Below are 21,353 nucleotides of genomic sequence, written 5' to 3' on the forward strand. Positions count from 1 at the left end.
CAGATGCACCAAGTGAAAGTAAAGAGTAAGTATAATTGAACTAAAGATGCACCTGAAAATCATGTACAGTAAATACATTTTGTCTAATAATTAGACTATATTTCCAAATGTCATGTATTCTAGAACCACTGAACTTCCTGGTTAAGTCACTAATATATTTAACACTGACATAATATTGTACATACATTTTCAATAAAAATGTTCCTCATGCCGGAATCTTGTAAAGGTCCTTGCTTCTCGCCAAATGCAGTAATAAATTGTAAAGAGAGAGTTTAAATGTTTGTTTTGAGAGTTCTTTGTAAAGTGATCTTAACCACAGTATTAACTCATTCCATAAAATTTCTGGGAGTGCTGTGACTAAACTCTTCTTAGTATTTCAATGGCTTGTATAAATCATCTGCTACATATTTTTAAATACACTTTAAGACAGCAAAAAATTGTAAAATTATTCAATTAAAAAAAGTAAAAACTGAAACAGTGGCAGGGCCATGAAACAGATCAAATAAAGATTGGCTTTCCAACAATGAGGTTCCGTTATTTCTGAGTTGGGAGTATTTTAAATTAGCCTATTTCTTTTTTTTTTTTTTTTTTTTTTTAATACATGCACAAGGAAATGTGGTGGAACGTAAAATTTTAATGATTGAATCACCAGAATTGGTGTAGATACTTGACTAAATACTAAACAAGCAGTAACAGGTAAATGACTGCTAAATGTTGTAACTGGAACACAGCAGCTCCTGAGAGATGGATGATATTAAGTTACACCAACAGATTATTTCACTTTCTAGGCCCTGTTTGGTTAAATTTTCAAACTGAGGTCATGCAAGAGGTCCACAACAATTATATGAACAATTAAACATGTTCCTATTACTACTTTAAGTCGCTAATAACAAGAGTGCAATTGTTATTGAAACTTTCTTATTAATGATTTTCAGGCAATGCCCATCTTGAGAATATCTGTCAAAAAAACATCACAGCTGCCATACAAGTACTAATTATGTATGACACATTAAGAACAAACATATGGGTTCATCAACAAACAAGGTTACATACCACAGAAAAACTTAACTTCAGAATATCATGTCAAGTATCTATTGTAGCACTGGTGCTCAATCAACAGTGCTATCCAATTACACAATTAGCTATCATAACATACCACTAGGTAGCATGATTGTAGGGGTGCTAGCATCTTGTGTCGAACTTTGATGAACAGTTGTCAACCAAATAAACTATAAAACCATAACATAACTGTAAACCATGGTAAAGGGTTTTTTCACTTATGAAAACTAAGAATCATAAAACTGCGGAAGATCACATGCAGACAAAAGTTCATCATTAATACATGTGGTATGAGGAAGGTATGATAGGGTGGGAAGAGAAGGAAAGGAGGACAAGAAGGGGAGAGTGGGAGGAGCACAAAATAATCTCACCTTACATAAATGACAGCCAGTGATCTATAGCATTGGCAAACTTGAAATATGGAAGATAGACCTACTGTAAGACTATTAGGTATTGTAAAAAACATAATAAGGTGAAAGTGAAATTTCTTTGAAGCACACAAACATATTATTAAATTATTGCAGCCATAAATACATCAGCTTGACATGTATTCTGTATAATGTTATTTACGATAAATGAGTAAATCGGGATAGGAAGAAGCAGGGGTGAATATGCACTGGAATGGGCAGGAGGATTGTGGAGGAGCATAGGGCACACAGACAAAATTATCTTTATTTACTTATAATGCCACTGCACTAACGAAGTCACAATAAAATAAATTATCCGAAAATTTACAAACACCAAAAAAGCAATAAAGAGCAGCAATAGTGTCCACCAGGCTGTAGGTGAGATCATGTACTCCAACATTAAACAGAGGAAAATGACATGCACTTGAAAACACCATGAATAGCGTTAAAATTGCAGTGCTGTTTTTCATGTCTAATAAGAAATAATCTATTCTATCAGTTAAACACAAATCACTCATCCTGGGTAAAAAAACCACACCTGTTTATTTCTACAATGATTACTTGTGGGATGCACAAGTGAGGGGAGGGGAGCAAGAAAAAATATGGAGTTGATTGATCATAATTAAATGGAAAGTGACCACACATGGTCAAAGGAAGTCATAACCAGAAAATAAATCAAAGCTGTGGGAGGAAGGGGTTTTGGGGCAGTGAGGCATATGAAACAAGAGCAGAAGGGAATGATGCCTTAATTTTATTCAGGAACCATACGTCAGACAGATACCATTTTACTGCTCCTGCTACTGGTGGCTGTGAATGCCAACACTAATAGGTAACTGTAGACGTCATCTTTCAATGACTGATATTGACAGTCATTCTGTGCTGGGTGCATTGGTATGGTCTGCCCTCCAATGCTAAATTTGTGATCCCTTGATGTCTCAGAACATGTCCTACCAACCCGTCACATCCTCTTGTCAAGTTGTGCCACAAACTCCTCTTCCCCCCAATCCTATTCAATACTTCCTCATTAGTTATGTGGTCTACCCATCTAATCTTCAGCTTTCTTCTTTAGCACCACATTTCGAATGCTTCTATTCTCTTCTTGTCCAAACTATTTATCGTCCATGTTTCACTTCCATACATGCCTACACTCCATACAAATACCTTCAGAAATGACTTCCTGACACATATCTACACTTGATGTTAACAAATTTCTCTTCATCAGAAACGCTTTCCTTGCCATTGCCAGTCTACATTTTATATCCTCTCTACTTCGACCATCATCAGTTATTTTGCTCACCAAATAGCAAAACTCCTTTACTTCTTTAAGTGTGTCATTTTCTAATATAATTCCCGCAGCATCACCCAACTTAATTCGACTACATTCCATCATCCTCATTTTGTTCTTGTTGATGTTCATCTTATATCCTCCTTTTGAGACACTGTCCATTCCGTTCAACTGCTCTTCCAACTCCTTTCCTGTCTCATACAGAATTACAATGTCATCGGCGAACCTCAAAGTTTTTATTTCTTCTCCATGAATTTAAACACCTACTCCAAATTTTTCTTTTGTTTCCTTTATTGCTTGCTAATATACAGATTGAATAATATTGGGGAGAGGCCACAACCCTGTCTCACTCCCTTCCCATTCGTGTCCCTCAAATCTTATAACTGCCATCTGGTTTATGTACAAATTGTAAATAGCCTTTCGCTCCCTGTATTTTACCCCTGCCACCTTCAGAAATTGAAAGAGAGTATTCCATTCAACATTGTCATAAGCTTTCTCTAAGTCTAAAAATGACTTTCCTTAATCTTTCTTCTAAGATAAGTTGTAAGGTTAGTATTGCCTCTTGTGTTCCAATATTTCTACGAAAGTCACAGCTGCAAAATACTGACGCGAATTCTTTAGAGACGAATGGAAAAACTGGTACAAGCCGACCTCGGGGAAGATCAGTTTGGATTCCGTAGAAATGTTGGAACACGTCAGGCAATACTGACCCTACAGGTTATCTTAGAAACTAGATTAAAAAAAGGCAAACCTGTGTTTCTAGCATTTGTAGACTTTGAGAAATCTTTTGACAATGTTGACTGGAATACTACTCTTTTTCAAATTCTGAAGTTGGCAGGGCTAAAATACAGGGAGCGAAAGGCTAGTTACAATTTGTGCAGAAAGCAGATGGAAATTGTAAGAGTCGAGGGACATGAAAGAGAAGCACTGGTTGGGAAGAGAGTGAGACAGAGTTGTAGCCTCTCCCCGATGTTATTCAATCTGTATATTGAGCAAGCTGTAAAGGAAACAAAAGAAAAATTCGGAGTAGGTATTAAAATCCACAGAAAAGAAATAAAAACTTGACATTGTAATTCTGTCAGACACAGCAAAGGACTTGGGAGAGCAGTTGAACAGAATGGACAATGTCTTGAAAGGAGGATATAAGATGAAAATCAACAAAAGTAAAACAAGGATAATGGAATGTAGTCAAATTAAGTCGGGTGATGCTGAGGGAATTAGATTAGGAAATGAGAAACTTAAAGCAGTAAATGAGTTTTGCTATTTGGGTAGCAAAATAACTGATGATGGTCAAAGTAGAGAAGATATAAAATGTAGACTGGCAATGGCAAGGAAAGCGTTTCTGAAGAAGAGAAATTTGTTAACATCGAATGTAGATTTAAGTGTCAGGAAGTTGTTACTGAAATTATTTGTATGGAGTGTAGCCATGTATGAAAGTGAAACATGGACGATAAATAGTTTGGACAAGAAGAGAATAGAAGCTTTCGAAATGTAGTGTTAAAGAAAAAAGCTGAAGATTAGATTGGTAGATCACATAACGAATGAGGAGCCATTGAATAGAATTGGGGAGAAGAGGAGTTTGTGGCACAGCTTGACGAGAAGAAGGGACCGGTTGAGAGGACATATTCTGAGGCATCAAGGGATCACAAATTTAACATTGGAGGGCAGTGTGGAGGGAAAAAATCAAAGAGGGAGACCAAGAGATGAATACACTAAGCAGATTCAGAAGGATGTAGGTTGCAGTAAGTACTAGGAGATGATGAAGCTTGCACAGGATAGGGTAGCTTGGAGAGCTGCATCAAACCTGTCTTAGGACTGAAGATGATCATCAACAACAACAACAACAACAACAACACCAACAACAACAACAACGGAGGCATATAGCAGCCTTTTTTCCTTTCACTCTATTTGCGAGTAGAACAAAGTAAGAGCATATGGACTATCAGACCAATTGTGTTTGGATTGAAGAATTCCTAGATAACAGAATGCAGCATGTCATTCTCAATGAAGAGAAGTCTTCTGAAGTAATAGTGATTTCAGGAGTGCCGCAAGGAGTGTGGTAGGACTGTTGCTATTCACAATATACATAAATGACCTTGTGGATAACATCGGAAGTTCACTGAGGCTTCTTGCGGATGATGCTGTGGTATATCGAGAGGTTGTAACAATGGAAAATTGTACTGAAATGCAGGAGGATCTGCAGCGAATTGATGCATGGTGCAGGGAATGGCAATTGAATCTCAATGTAAACAAGTGTAATGTGCTGCGAATACATAGAAAGAAAGATCCCTTATCATCTAGCTACAATATAGCAGGTCAGCAACTAGAAGCAGTCAATTCCATAAATTATGTGGAAGTACGCATTAGGAGTGATTTAAAATGGAATGATCATATAAAGTTGATCGTCGGTAAAGCAGATGCCAGACAGATTCATTGGAAGAATCCTAAGGAAATGCAATACGAAAACAAAGGAAGTAGGTTACAGCACACTTGTTCGCCCACTGCTTGAATACTGCTCAGTAGTGTGGGATCCGTACGAGATAGGGTTGATAGAAGAGGTAGAGAATATCCAACAGAGAGCAGCGCACTTCATTACAGGATCATTTAGTAATCGCGAAAGTGTTACAAAGATGATGGATAAACTCCAGTGGAAGACACTGCAGGAGAGACACTCAGTAGCTCAGTACGGGCTTTTGTTGAAGTTTCGAGAACACACCTTCAACGAGGAGTCAAGCAGTATATTGCTCCCTCCGACGTATATCTCGCGAAGAGACCATGAGGATAAAATCAGAGGGATTAGAGCCCACACAGAGGCATACTGACAATCCTTCTTTCCACAAACAATACGAGACTGGAATAGAAGGGAGAACCAATAGAGGTACTCAAGGTACCCTCCGCCACACACCGTCAGGTGGCTTGCAGAGTATGGATGTAGTTGTACAAGGTACCCTCCACCATGCACCCTTTGGTTGCTTGTGTAGTGTGTGTATGTATATATTAAAACATGTAAGAAAATTAAAAAAATATTGGTTGAAACTAACCTAAAACTTCATGACTTAGTTGAAATGTTTTGTTACATACACATTTAACTGTATCTGATACTCTGGTAATCAGTGACTTGGATCTTTAACATTCTACAATTTGGCGATCTGCATATTGCTTAGATCTATTAATAATTCCTCTTTCAGCTCTGTTTATCAAAATGCCACTTAAAAATGAACTGTATTTTGAGAAGCTATATATAGGAAGTTGTGACTGGCACATAGCTGTTTGTTTACAGAACAATGTTAAAACTTTAAGCATACCGGTAACACAGATTGGTTGCATTAACAATCTTATCTGTAGCGTAGGCTGAGGTCTACATTGGGTTGAAGGGTTGTTACTTTCAAAGGCGAAATAAAGATTGTGGTAACAGACATTCGTGAGGTATTGCCTCGTATTTTGTTTGCGCCATATGTAAATGCACTTTTCCATATCTAACGCAGTTTTCATAATAAAAATTAAAACTACTTGAGCATTACCGAAAAGATATCTTACACAACGAACAAGCATCCGAAGTGTGTTTTGATGCATATTACGTGCATATATCGTACACAAACCGGAAAAATGGAAGTGGCGTTCCGCTACGTAACTTTTACCCATTTCTGATCGGTCTTTTCGCATTTGCTATCGCTGGTATGGATGCAAAGACAAATTGGTAGTAAGTATTGCAACTTCTGAGTGGTAGTTACATTAATAAGCTCCACTTAACATGTTAAAAAATATATAGACATTTTGTGCTGAAGGCGTAGTAATATGTATTATGCTGTAAATCACTCTGCCATCCAACTAATAATTCGTAATCAATTGGTTTCAATCCATCACGTGCACACTAATCGGTAACTCTGACTACACTGCGGGTTAGTATGTCACCATACTCGAGATTATTCGCATTCGAACCTTGTTTCTACATTTAATTCTCATATCGAAAGCTTCATCCAAGCAATCTATATCGACTTGACGTTCCACAATAACAGCTGTGGGCATGTCTGTATACACGCTTCGGTCAACACATCAGGTTCACGGGATGAATTTTTCGCCGGTCACGGCCATCACGTGACTGTTACTTATGTCAATAGAGCTGCATACAGGTTCGGTCTCCAGACGGCGTTGGCACGCTTTCGGCGCTTCTGACGACGTCGTGAAACAATTCACCCGGGCTCGCGAGACGCACTTTCCAAAGAGAGAGGCAGCCTCACTGCTTTGAATATCTTTATGGAGATCATTGCATGGATCCATAGGAGTCTCCGGTTAAAGTTGGCAGGACTGTATACTCTGTGTTGCCGCGCTTTTTAGCATTCAAGCGTTGTTTGTTGAAGGCGTTTTGACGTGTTGGTACCGTGCACGTGTAGTAGGAGAACAGTAAAAATGTTCGTGAAAGTTAGAGGCCCTGATTGTCAAAGAGTGGAAATAATAACCATCACATTGTTGATGCCTGTCAAAGAGTTGAAAGAAAAAGTCGGCAAACTCTTTGACGTGGAGCCAGCTAAACAGCGTCTTATCTATCGCGGGAAGCAAGTAAGTTATTTTGTTTGCTTTTATTATTTATCCATTTCGTGGTGGTTTTACCTAACTTTAGTTGTTTTAATTCAATTTAGTTGGAGGACGAATACAAACTGTTCGATTATGGCGTTCAAATGAATGAAGTGCTGCAATTAATTGTAAAACAAAATGTGACTCAGAAGGAAGAGGATAAAGAAATTCAGGAGCCACCGCTCAGTACAGAGAAACGTGTAAGTATGCATGTATAAGTATATTCATCATAATGGAACTTTGTGTTCAGTTCCTGTACTAGACTGTGGTAATACATAGGCCTTTTGTTAAGAGTGCAGCTGTAGATGTCTCGTACGAAGAAGAAGTCGTTAGTTTGATATGGGTTGGTCAGAACGATTGGCTCCCAACTGGTCGTTACATGGAAATGAAATACCAAACACTCTAATTGTTTGCGCCATACGAAAATAGATTCAGCTCAAAACTTCTTGGTAATGGCAACACTTTTATAATGTCTGATAGACTGCACGATATTTATGGTAGAGTGATTAGTTCGATTACTATCTCAAGCATTATTGTTTTGTGTATACTGTGTTTATAGGATAAAATGCTGGAATGAGGAATCTTATTTTTGTTTTGTTTATGAACTTTTGCCAAACAATTATTTTGTTTGTTTGGGTATCAGAAACATAATATTGGGAAATTATAAATCATGTAGGTATAATTTTTGAAAGACTTTGCTCAGTATTTTTCTTTTACTAGTGAGTTACTAGTTTATAGAGAAAAATACTGTTAATTTCTGGGCTCCATGTGAAACACAAAGTAGTCTAACCCTACCACATCCTAAGAATGGAGGACTCTGCTGATAGCTTGTCACGCTCATAGAATTTAAATTGTTTTTGCCTTTACCCTTACTGAATTTATCTCTTTCCTCTCTGGGGGAAGGAACTAACAGTTTGGAAAGCTAGGTATAATTTTTTTCGAAGTTTTAAATGTGTCTGACAGCAGTATTGGAATTACCATTTTGAAGGTGATTACTGATCAGTCCAGAAGGCTCTCCTTATTTGGTGTGGGAATGAATTAGTCCACATCCGTCTTATATCTTGATCTGAATTCTATTGAGATATGATGTATGCCTTCTCAGTAGTATTGTTTGATGTGTGTATGTTAAGAATAAATTTTTAAAAGTGTTCCAAAAAGCTGTTGATAACAGGAATATTTTCGGAGGCCTAGTCTGCAGCATTTAACCAGTCCATTAAGAAGTTTTTTTTCCAGATCTGTTGTGTGTTAAACGCTTGCATTCAATCACTCTCGAGCCACAATTATTCTCCTCAGATTTCACACTGTACACTGCTCTCGGGTGCAGAGATTTTTGTTATAGTAATAACTAGCAAGTGTTCAGTGTGGGTAATGTATTACTGCCAGTAAGTCACATTTTAGTTGAATACACTGTTGTATTGCTGAGTGTGGTTTGTCAACAGACTTACCCCGAGACTTGGTGCCTCCTGTTGTGATCAGTAATGTGAAAACTGTCAAGAGTCTTCATCTGCTGGAAGCATTAGCCTGGCTGTAATTTGTTAGCAATTAGTATTTCTGGTTTACAAAATTCATTCCATTTTTATATATCTTCCATTTTTTCCCCATTTGTATTTACTTTTTATGATTTTACTCTGTTAGAGTGTTTGCTGATTAATTTCCACACCACCGTGCTGTTTCTCAAGCCTAATGTAGATACTCAAGTCTTGAAAATGTAAATAAAAATGTTTGAACAATTGTTAACTGAGTGTCTTTAAATATACTTTCATTAGATCTGATAAAGTAGAATACATGCCTTGAGGTATGTGATGGTGTGTCAGCTGCAGGTTTTATATAGCCAATGAAAGCAGCAGGCTTTGTTGTATTTGTTGGCTTCATCAAATCACCATCTTCCTTCAAACGTATACCTTAGGCTATACTGCCAATCAGTGTTACCACAACCTTCGTTCGGAGTATGAATTAAAATAACATTGAAAGGGAAAGCAGAGAGAATGGTTTCAAGTTCGGCACTAGAGATGCATTGCCTCTTTTTTGCATCTCCCATTGCTTACATGAAACTGTCATTCCATTGGCTATAGAAAACTATGAGCAATGGTACCTGCATTGACTTTAGCACATTAAAAAAAAAATTGAGAAGTAAGATCAGTAAAAGAAACAGAATATTGTAAATTATGAGATGTTTCTATTGATTAGAACCAGAAGTGTAAGTCATGTATTATAGATCTAAAATGTGTAAGCTCCAAACTTTTAAAGTGTGAATAATAGCAGATTTTTGGAGATGTCGAAGTTGACACGCTTTCTATATTCATTCACTAAAAATGACATCATGTACTGGGATAGTCCTCCATTGATGAATAAAGTGTTTGTTGAATACCGGTAGATGTCAAATGAGGATGATATGCGATGTCTTATCTATAACGTATTGCAGCTGGTTCTTTTAACACTTTGGTGCTGACAGCCACCCAGAACTTTTACTTCTGTTTGAAATTTGTTGTCAGTAATAAACTGCAATTCAGAAACAGTAACTTCTGCGAATGTAAATCTAGGAGAAATCACTTTCTTTGTGAGCAAGGTACTGAGCCATAAAAATTTTTGACCATTTTCCCAGTAATGTGAGGAATCTGAAAGGTAATTAAGTTGACTTCAAACACACATTGCAGTGAAAATCATGTCTACTTGACAGTTCCATCTACTCTATAAGAATTTCTGATTTTTTTAGAGTGAGAGTGAGCTAAACAATTCATTCTATTTCATTGTGAGAGGTCAAAATTATGAACATGGAATTGCAAACAATAATGAACTCATGCTAACCTATATCTATCATCTGTCTTTGTTCTTCATTCATTTATGTGAAGTAGGGTACTGAAAGGATGAATGCACAAAATGTGCACCATTTCAATCTGGTACACTTACCAGAACAACTCAGTCATTTGCTCACTATTATTTGTGAGAATACATTATCTGAAACACATATTCGAGATGTATTTTAACCAACATCTTTAAAACATGCCTCAAAAAGAAAAATGCTTATCCTGGATTGTGTGTGCAGTGTCCTTATCATGGTTGACAGGATTCTCACAAAAACATAGGATTAAATATGGTTGTTACCACCCTTCCTGATATGTGCAGGCCATTCAGCTGGGTTTGCACAAGAAGCAAGGATTGCTTATAGACTTAAAACAGCAGCACTGGTCAAATTGGTAGTAGTTTCATGGCGATCCTTTTTATATTTTAATTCATGCTAACAAGGAGTCTTAAATTACTAAGCAGCTAAAACTGTATATGGTGCCCTTTCCTGTCATATAGGCTCCAGGGACAACATTTTGATTGAGTTTAAAGTGCTGTTGTATTCTATTCATGGGTCGACAGAAGCGTCTGCTGCCATGCATCGGCTTTGGCCCGTGACATAAGGGTGTTGTGGTGTGTGACATCATGACGGCGCAGATTTTGGCTAGCGAGTGTGGCGTGTTTGTAGATGTCGTTGTGTTGTGGATTGGATTGTTGTGCCCTCTGGTGGTATGTTCGGGGCTTTCGTTTGTGTGGTGTAATGGGCTCAGTTTGGTCTTGCTCATTATACAGAATTGTTAGTGTTGGCTGTGTTTGTAGTGGAATTCGTTTCAGTGAGTTAACGATTTAGTGGTTTTGTGTAAAGGTTGATTTAGTGTTGTTCGCTGTAGGTTGTGTGGTAATATTCGTAAATTAATCGGTTGTTTTTTTTTTGTTCAGAAATGGATATGAAGGATAAAATTAATAGCGTGCGTCTGCGGGAAATGATGGGAAACACCGCTTTGGAGCTGTTAAAGGTTTTGCAGCTGTGTGGTTAAAGTTCCGGCGTCTGACCAGGGAAAGGATGATATTTGGCATTCCATACGGCGTGGTTCCTGGTTCGAGAAGTCTAGGTTGGGCATGCGCGAGATTGTACTGGTGAATTATTATTTTTGTTATAGATCCACACACAGTTTTTGCACGCATGAGACTGGTATGAGTGAGAGGAGTGTGCTTGATTGGTTTTTCTTTTTGCCGTGAAGTGTGTTCTGAGTTTATTAAGTACAGGGGTAAGTTGGGAGGGGGGGGGGGGCATGGAGTTGTTGTGGAGGTGGACTAGTTGCAGTTTGGGAAGTATGGGAGGGGTAAGTCTGTGGTTGGTGTCTGAATGTGAGAGGCTGTTGTTCTCCGGGGAGGGGGGGGGGGGTGTTCTGGTTGCATTTTTAGGGTTGTGGGAGAGAGGTCTAAGGCGGAATTAGTGGGGTTGATTGAGGAGTACATAGAACTGGGGTCCACAGTAGTTTCTGATTCATTTTCTTCATATAGGGGGTTGGGTGAGAGGGGATTCAATCATTTAGTTGTTAACCATACCTTAGAATTCAAAAATCATTAGATGGGGGCTTGCACAAATACAATACAGGAGATGTGGGGGGCTGTTTAGTCAATTCTTGAGAGAAGGAAGAGGCACTCTTCCAACCCTCAGTCTCATTTAGATGAGTACTGTTGGCAGAAGAGTGTCCCTGAGGGCTATTGTTTTTGTCGGGTTTTTTTAAGGGCTGTTAGTAAAATGTATAGGCCGAAAGTGGTTGGTTTGGGTGGGTGGCTGTGGCTCTAGCTGGGATGGGTGGTTTATTTCGTGTTAAGAGTGTTTGTTAGGGGGGGAGGGGGAGTATGTTGGTTTGTGTTTCAGTTGTGGAGGATCTATTTTGTTGAAGTTTTTGTTGAGTTGGAGTGTGTGATTGAGATTTTTTTATGTTGCATTTGGTTTTTATTTTGGGTTGAGGGGGGAGATTGGTTTGGTTGGGGGTGGGGGGGGTTGAGGTGTGGGTGGGTTGGGTCTTTCTTTTGGTTGAGTATTTTTTTTGTTGGTTTGTGTGTGCGTGTGCGAGCGAGCTATTATGGTGGCCAACATAGTTTGTGGCGCTGGAATTTTTTTGTGGTAAGTTTTATATTTTTGTTTTTAGTGTATATGTTGTGTGTTGAGGTCGAGGGAAGTGTTTTATTGCAATGTGTGGCTGTGAATGTTGGTATTGGTATTGGGAGATGTTTTTGAGCTACATAGGTCAAGGGAAGTGTTTGAGCCTAATTTATGGGATTGGGAGCTGCTCTTGAGCTATATAGGTCAAGGGACGTGTTCGATCCCAATTTATGGGATTGGGAGCTGCTCTTCAACTATAGAAGTCAAAGGAAGTGTCCGATTCCAGATGATATTGTGTTTAGTGGAATTTGGGGAGTTTTGTGACGCCAGTTTTTTCGTCATTTTGCATGGTTTTGTATGGGGGCGAGTGTGTAAATTTGTTCATATTTAGTTTGTCCCCACCCAAAAACCCCCAATTTCCTGTACTTGTCCCGTTAGTGTCATTAGGCATTTTGTGGAACGTGTGTGCGTTTATCAATGTATTTTCATCTTTATAATGTGTGCGTAACGACTTTATATGCGCCATAGTGGAATCGTGGTTTATTGTCATTTCCGCCATATTTGTGATGTTATGTGTCAAACCATATGGGCGGGATCGGACACTTGCGTATTTCCCTATTCATTAAGGGATGTAATCTTGGATTAAAAGTTTGACACCGAAAGTCAAGTATTAAAGTTAGAAAACTGTGTACGTGTTTTGAGGCTGTGTAACTCATGTTGTGCGAAAAATTCATCCAGTATTTGAGGAGGAGAGCTTTTAGATTTCTGACCAAATTTACACACAGTTTCAAAAACTTTTTCTCAGCATTACCCCCACAAAATGATGAAAGGAGAATAGTTTATCAATGCTCAAGCAATAAAACGTGTCAGACAAGTCCTTTTAATTTGTTACTGCTGTTCTACTAACTATATTTGCAGCAGCACATTTTGTAGATACTGTTGCAGATACTACTCAATATAACTTCAAAATTGTGTCATTGTCTAAGCTATAATTCAGAGACATGAAATCATATACCCTACCTTTGAGGGGCAGACAGACATACAGACAGACTGGGGGCATGGTGATGAGAACCAGCATGTCTCCTTCCTCATCATCATTTAAGACTGATTATGCTTTTCAGCGTTCAGTCTGGATCATAACCCCCTTATAAAATTCCTCCGCGATCCCCTATTCATTGCTAACATTGGTGCCTCTTCTGATGTTAAACCTATTACTTCAAAATCATTCTTAACCGAATCCAGGTACCTTCTCCTTGGTCTGCCCCGACTCCTCCTATCCTCTACTGCTGAACCCATGAGCCTTTGGGTAACCTTGCTTCTCCCATGCGTGTAACATGACCCCAACATCTAAGCCTGTTCGCCCTGACTGCTACATCTATATAGTTCATTCCCAGTTTTTCTTTGATTTCCTCATTGTGGACACCCTCCTGCCATTGTTCTCAGCTACTAGTACCTGCAATCATCCTAGCTACTTTCATATCCGTAACCTCAACCTTGTTGATAAGGTAACCTGAATCCACCCAGCTTTTGCTCCCATACAACAAAGTTGGTTGAAAGATTGAACGGTGCACAGATAACTTAGTCTTGGTACTGACTTCCTTCTTGCAGAAGAGAGTAGATCGTAGCTGAGCGCCCACTGCATTAGCTTTGCTACACCTCGCTTCCAGTTCTTTCACTATGTTGCCATCCTGTGAGAATATGCATCCTAAGTACTGGAAACCGTCCACCTGTTCTAACTTTGTTCCTCCTATTTGGCACTCAATCCATTTATATTTCTTTCCCACTGACATTACTTTCGTTTTGGAGATGCTAATCTTCATACCATAGTCCTTTCATTTCTGATCTAGCTCTGAAATATTACTTTGCAAACTTTCAATCTAATCTGCCATCACAACTAAGTCATCCCCATATGCAAGACTGCTTATTTTGTGCTCACATATCTTAATCTCACCCAGCCTGTCTATTGTTTTCAACATATGATCCATAAATAATATGAACAACAGTGGCGACAGGTTGTCTTACGCCTGAAACTACTCTGAACCATGAACTCAATTTACCGCCAACTCTAACTGCTGCATGACTGTCCATGTAAAGACCTTTAATTGCTTGCAAAAGTTTGTCTCCTATTCCATAATCTCGTAGAACAGACAATAACTTCCTCCTAGGAACCCGGTCATATGCATTTTCTAGATCTGTAAAGCATAGATACATTTCCCTGTTCCACTCATAACACTTCTCCATTATTTGTCATAACTTTCCTTTCAACAATACCTGAGAAGATTTTACCCACAACGCTGATTAAAGAGATACCTCTGTAGTTGTTAACAATCTTTCCTGTTTCCATGTTTAAAGATTGGTGTGATTACTGCTTTTGTCCAGTCTGATGGAACCTGTCCCGACTCCCAGGCCATTACAATTATCCTGTGTAGCCATTTAAGACCTGACATTCCACTGTATTTGAGATGAGTTCTGACTTAATTTCATCCACCCCAGCTGCTTTATTGCACTGCAATCTATTGACCATTTTCTCCACTTCCTCAAATATGATCCTATTTCCGCCATCATTCCTATCCCATTCTACCTCGAAATCTGAAACATTACTGATCGTATTTTCACCTACATTGAGCAACTGTTCAAAATATTCCCTCCATCTGCCCAAGGCATCCACAGGATTCACCAGCAGTTTTCCTGACCTGTCAAAAATACTTGTCATTTCCTTCTTACCTCCCTTTCGAAGACTGCTAATTACCCTCCAGCTTGACCCATAGTCTCCAACCTGTTTCCAAAGTCTTCCGAAGATTTCTTCTTTGATGCTGCAATTATCTGTTTGGCTTTGTTTCTTTCTTCAACATAACTTTCTTTGTCTACCTGAGTTCTAGTATGCAGCCAGTTTTGATACGCCTTCTTTTTCCTTTTACAGGCTGCCTTGACTGTGTCATTCCACCAAGCTGTTTGTGTCATCCTACTTTTACACACTACTGTTCCAAGACATTCTTTAGCCACTTCTAGTACTGTGTCCCTGTACCTTGTACATTCCTTTTCCAATGACTGTAATTGACTACATTTAACTAACTGGTACCTTTCTGATATCGCTGTTATGTACTTCTGCCTGATTTCCTTATCCTGAAGTTTCTCCACTCTTATCCTCCAACATATGGACCTGACCACCTGCACTTTCAGCCTCACAATCCCAATTTCACTGCAGATTAAATAATGGTCAGTGTCATCAAAGAATCCCCTGAATACACGTGTGTCCCTCACAGCCTTCCTGAATTCCTGAACTGTTATTACATAGTCAATGACAGATCTGGTTCCCCTGCCTTCCCAAGTATATTGGTGAATGTTCTTATGTTTAAAAAAAGTGTTTGTGATTACTAAGCCCATACTGGCACAGAAATCCAAGATTTGTTTCCCGTTCCTGTTGGCCTCCATATCCTCTCCAAATTTACCCATAACTTTTTTGTACCCTTCTGTTCAATTTCCAACCCTGGCGTTAAAATCACCCATGAGCAGAACACTGTCCTTGTCCTTTACTCTAACAACTACATCACTGAGTGCCTCATAAAAACTATCCATCTTATCTTGATCTGTCCCTTCACAATGCGAATATACTGACACAATCCTAATTTTCTTGCTAGACACTGTCAAATCTATCCACATCGTTTACATACCTTATTGCAACTACGCTGGGTTCCATTTCTTTCCTGATGTAAAGCCCTACACCCCATTGTGTTATTCCTGCTTTGACTCCTGACAGGTTGACCTTGTATTCTCCCACTTCCTCTTCTTTTCTCACCCCTTACCCGAATGTCACTAACAGCAAAACGTCCAGCCCCATCTTACTTGCAGCCTCTGCCAGCTCTACCTTCTTCCCAGAGTAGCCCCCATTGATATTAATAGCTCCCCATCGCATTACCATTTGTTTGCCAATTCGTATCTTAGGAGTCCCTGGTTTGTCAGTCTCCGTCACCTCCAAAGGTCCGAGGCATTTTGCTCTGATTGTTGCCAGCATCATATTTAAAGTACTAGGGAAGTAGTTTGCTAGCCTTACTTGCCCTGAGTTCCATTGGGTATTACCCCTAACTGTTGAGGGACTAACCGGTGGATTTGGTAGTCTTTGCCGTATGAGCACAAAGGTGACCACGACTCAGAATATGTCCAAGATGCCCTGGCTTATTCCAAAGTAACAGGTATCCCGACTGTCGGGACCACTTACTTGGCCACTCATACGTTGCCTGTGGTTCATGAACTAGGACATGACTACAGGAACCCACACCATGAACCACCTCCTTCCTGTGCTAACCTATTCATGGGTTGCATTAGGGGCTTTCCAGGGATCCACAAGCATTCAGCCACTGATTTAGTTTAGATACATAAGTGACATCTTTGCCTTATGGACTCATGGTGAGGTTGACCTGTGAAAATGTTCAGAATCTCGACAAAAATTCTCCCAACTATATTTCACATAGTCCTAATCTGAATCCTGTGCAACTTTCCTTGATGTTTATCTTGCCCTCTCAGAGGGCCAGTTACACATTTTTGTTCATGTTAAACCTACTTACAAACAATATGACTTACAAATTGATAGTTGCCATCCTTTCCATGTCAAAACTTTCCTGCCATACAGTCTTGGCATTTGAGACAAATATATTTGTTCAGATGCAGACACTTTACAGCAATACACCACCATTTTCACCTCGGCCTTCATTGGATGTAATCACCCCACCACCCTAGAACAAAAGGAGACTTCCTAGACCATCACATCCCATCCCGGTCCTACTGCTATATATATAAACAACCAGCTTAGGAGTGCATCTCTTATCACTCAGTGTTATCCAACCTTGAATGTGTTTATCAGCTGCTTTCATGAGGCTGTAACTTCAGTAAAAGAAAAGTATCATGAAATGTGGTCCATTCTGTCCAACAGTTTGCTCCCCCCCCCCCCCCCCTTCCAATCATCGCAGTATCCTGCTCAGCCCCTATACTCCAGTGCACCCATTTCCCTATCCTGCGGCTCTTTCCCCTGCGACTGTTCTTGCCTTAGGCACCCTTCTGCTGCTACTTACCACACCAGCCATCAACTGGCAAAGCATATACTATCAAAGGTGGTATTTATGCAACTTCCTATACAAAAACAAATTTGTTGTTTTTATACTCTTCCACACTCATTCAAACTAATGGTCCATCTCCCATCCTGCCAAGTCTTTTCAGAGAGAGTCATTAATGGCCCACAAAAACATGACCGATCTCCTCCACAGTTGTTTTCAATCCCAGGCGTTTCTGAATGATATGCCAGTTTTAATCGAGGATGTAACAGTCATTGGTGTAATTTCTCTAGACACATAACACTGCTTTCATGAAATTAACATTACCTGGAATATAATCATCACTACTAGTTTCTACTTGTTTTTCAATTTTTCTACTTTTGAACTCTTACTTTGAAGTACTGTACTGATATAAATTTTCCCTTGCTTCCTTGCGAGCAATTTTCAACCGAATTTTTAAAGTTTATTGAGCTCAGGCGCCTCGGCATACCCTGTAGCACAATGTGGCACTCACAAGAAAGGCTATTGAGTAGCTCCGGTTCGCTGATAACATAGATGTGTAAAGAAAAGTTACATGGCCAAAGTGGTGGCTGCTTTTTGTACTGTAGGAGATAAAAAACAGTAGATACAGCTACTAAGCTATAATTTCTACACTGACTAAAAAGTCACAAAATTTCAAAAGTTTTATGAGGAAACATTGTGTCTTTATATAACGACATCATCTATACAGAGGCCAGACAAGAATACAGAAACACAGCAAGAAAGGCATGTTTGAACACACATGCTGATAGTAGCCATGCCTGCAGGTATTGCTGTTGTATTTGACCATGAACCGACTCTGTGCAGTGGACCTCAATACATTGTAAGTGTCAGTGTGCTCAGAACTATGTTCTGTGTAGCTGTGAGAGCATCATGTCTGAGCTCAGTGAATTTGAATGTGGGTGGATTGTTGATGCTCGTATGGGTGAAGCTTCTGTAACCGACATAGCCAAAGAGTTTGGTGTTTCAGGAGGCACCGTAACGAAGATTTGAATCACATACAGGGAAATTGGAAAAACATGATTGGCTAAGTCACAAGATGGACGAAAGTGTGTAGTGAATGACAGTAACAGATGGTTATTGAAGAGAATTGTGATGGAAAATGACGACAGCTGCAAAAGTCACCCCAGAAATGAATGTCACTCTCAATAACCATGTCGGCAGCAAATCATTAGTTGATGTTTAGGTGAAAATGTAGTGCTGAAACCATAAAACCTGGACTGTGGAGCAATGGAAGAAAGCCATTTGGTCAGGTGAATCTTGTTTCACACTGTTTCCAACTTGTGGCCAAGTTTATCTCATTTATGCTGACCTGAGACTGTGACACAGACTGCTTACTGCCAAGAATGAAATATTGTGAGGGCTTGGTGATGATGTGGGCAGCCAGATGTGATATTCCCCGGGCTCCACAGTTACTCTGCAAGGTTGCAGTACTTCAGAGGATTATGTGACCGTTTTGGCTGATAAGGTGCATCTCGTGGTACAATATTTGTTCCCTAATGGTGGTGATGTGTTCCAGGAAAACACGGGCCCCAATTCATATGGCTTGCATCATCTGTGACTGGTTTTGTGATCATGAAGACAAATTGTCACATTTCCCCAGGCCACCACTGTGTCCAGATTTCAATATTATTGAGTGTTTGTGACACACTTAGAAGTGTGTCAGATCTCTTCCACCCATCATCGTTACCTTAACTTGTCACTATTTTGCGGGAAGAATTGTATAAGATTCCCTTGAAAACTATAAGTGTCCTGCATTTATCCACCATGAGATGACTGAAAGCTGTTTTTAATGCCAATAATTTTCTTACATCGTATTGGGCATGGTATTGTGTTGTGTTCTTGATGTTTCCATACTTAGATTTGTCCATTCATAGTTCCTTCTTCCTGTTCCAGTCACGAATTTGTGCCCACAAAGATAGATTCTCGGTACACCTCTGTGTGAGCTTGAGTCTGATTTTTCCTTCATGATCTTTTTGTAAAATTTTAGCACCAAGTCACATTGCCACCTTTCTGGTAGTGTCTGCCACTGAAGTTGGGTGAATATCTCCATTAAAGCTTTCCTGCCTACCAAACAAACCTGTGATGAAAAACACCAACTCTTCTTTGGATCTTCTCTATTCTATCTGTCAGTTCTATGTGTTAATGATCCTAGATTGACTAGCAATACTCAAGGATCTGTTGAATGCAAGTTCTATAAGCTACTGCCTTCGAGGTGGAGTATACATCCTGAGGTTTCTCCCAATGAATCTGTTTAGCATTGCGTTTTGTATAGTTGTTGTTATGTGATCATTCCACTTTAAATCACTCTTTATGTGAGCTTCCAGATGTTAAGTAGGTGTGACTGACTCCAGTGACTGTAACAATTGTGTAATCATACAGTCATGAGTCTTTCCACATATTTATGTGGATAGTGAGGTCTTAAATTCTTCATTTGTTTCGCCATATTGTTCGTAGTTGCATCATTATTGTTGAAGGTATTTTAAATCCATCTGAAACTACATGAAAAAATACATGTTCTTGCCATCAAATACATTTCGTTCTATTGATACAAAACATCGCCATTGTTTTATAATGAAACATATCTATGATTTGGCTTGCTTTCTAGATCTAAAAACAGTTCATTACAAAAGATGTTGATGTTGCCTATGCTATTTTTTGTTCAACTTTCTCTCACATCAGGAAAAGCTGTACACTTGTATTTTTTGAAGGTATTCCCCCATTTGGCGCTGCTCTGTTCCACCTAACCCACATTGTTTTGCAGAACTATACATTTCTGAATGTGAAACATGACCTTATGTGACACTAATAGTGTTTGTTTGCGTACTTCTTGATAAACATGCTATATAGGTTTTGTTCATGGTGTGTTGCCAGCTTAAATGCGAGTTTTGGTTTTCCCTTGCTCTAAAAATGTTCTCATCTGCTGAAAATTGTCATACGTGTGTTATGTTGTTTAATTACTTTACTATGTATTTATTCAGTGTGTAAGTGAAACAAGGAAATAGTGAAGAAGTTGAAAACCAAACCAGACAGATACCAACAATCTAGTATATACCAACTCAGTTGCAGGGACTATATTTGCAGCCTACCTTGAACAGAAATATCATAAGCCATACATAATAGAAAAACACCAGAAAAAAACAGGCTTCTCTTTACTTTTTAGGAAAACTTTCACATACACAAAGCTTTGACACACTGTAAACAGTTACTTAATGACCAAGAAAATATTTAAAACTAGACAATATAAAATCACTGAAAAGATCTCCTCTCTGCTCCCCCGCCCCCCTTTCCATTTCACTGCTCTGTCCTCACACCTTTTCCCTGTCTCATTACCAAATCACTCCCCATTTCTCTTCTTTACATCAGCTGTTCACCCATCTTTGGCTGCAGCCCCCCCCCCCCCCTCCCTCCCTCTCGACCCTTGATTTTCAACTGGATCATTACTACTTTATTTCACATATACATTGAATGGATACATAGTAACATAACAAAGCAACACAGTAGACATATGACAAGTCACAGAGTATTTTGGAGCAAGACGAAGCCAAAACTAGCAAAGATGGATTTAAAATACCACCAACAAAGTCAAACATGCCAATTCATGCAGCTTGTCAGCGAAATTATGTGCCTTTGTGGACACTCCCACATTGGTTAAATTTGTCTTACTTCTAAACCTCGGGCTAGCATGCCTGTGTATAAAGTGTGCAAATCATGAATAACATTGTGAAGTTCTGGTCTTACGTTAAATCAGTAAGTGGCTTGAAACAGTATATCCAGACACTCCGGTATGATGGTGGCATTGAAACAGAGGATGACACGTGTAAAGCTGAAATACTAAACACCTTTTTCCAAAGCTGTTTCACAGAGGAAGACCGCACGGCAGTTCCTTCTCTAAATCCTGGCACAAACGAAAAAATGGCTGACATCGAAATAAGTGTCCAAGGAATAGAAGAGCAACTGGAATCACTCAACAAAGGAAAATCTACTGGACCTGACGGGATACCAATTCGATTCTACACAGAGTACGCGAAAGAACTTGCCCCCTTCTG

General features: G+C 39.2%; 1 protein-coding gene across 1 annotated transcript in view; it reads left to right on the plus strand.

The window, feature by feature from the left end:
- The first annotated feature begins 4,080 nt into the window (after positions 1–4,080).
- LOC126292278 (E3 ubiquitin-protein ligase UHRF1-like) overlaps positions 4,081–21,353 on the plus strand; it is a 66,382-nt gene continuing 49,109 nt past the window's right edge. Inside the window, exons 1-2 of the mRNA XM_049986185.1 lie at positions 4,081–7,308; positions 7,389–7,523. Of these exons, the coding sequence (XP_049842142.1) occupies positions 7,159–7,308; positions 7,389–7,523 (285 nt within the window). The 5' untranslated portion in view covers positions 4,081–7,158. The remainder of the gene's footprint in view (positions 7,309–7,388; positions 7,524–21,353) is intronic.

Source organism: Schistocerca gregaria, chromosome 9 (genome assembly GCF_023897955.1).
Source record: "Schistocerca gregaria isolate iqSchGreg1 chromosome 9, iqSchGreg1.2, whole genome shotgun sequence".
In the NCBI taxonomy this organism is placed as follows: domain Eukaryota; kingdom Metazoa; phylum Arthropoda; class Insecta; order Orthoptera; family Acrididae; genus Schistocerca; species Schistocerca gregaria.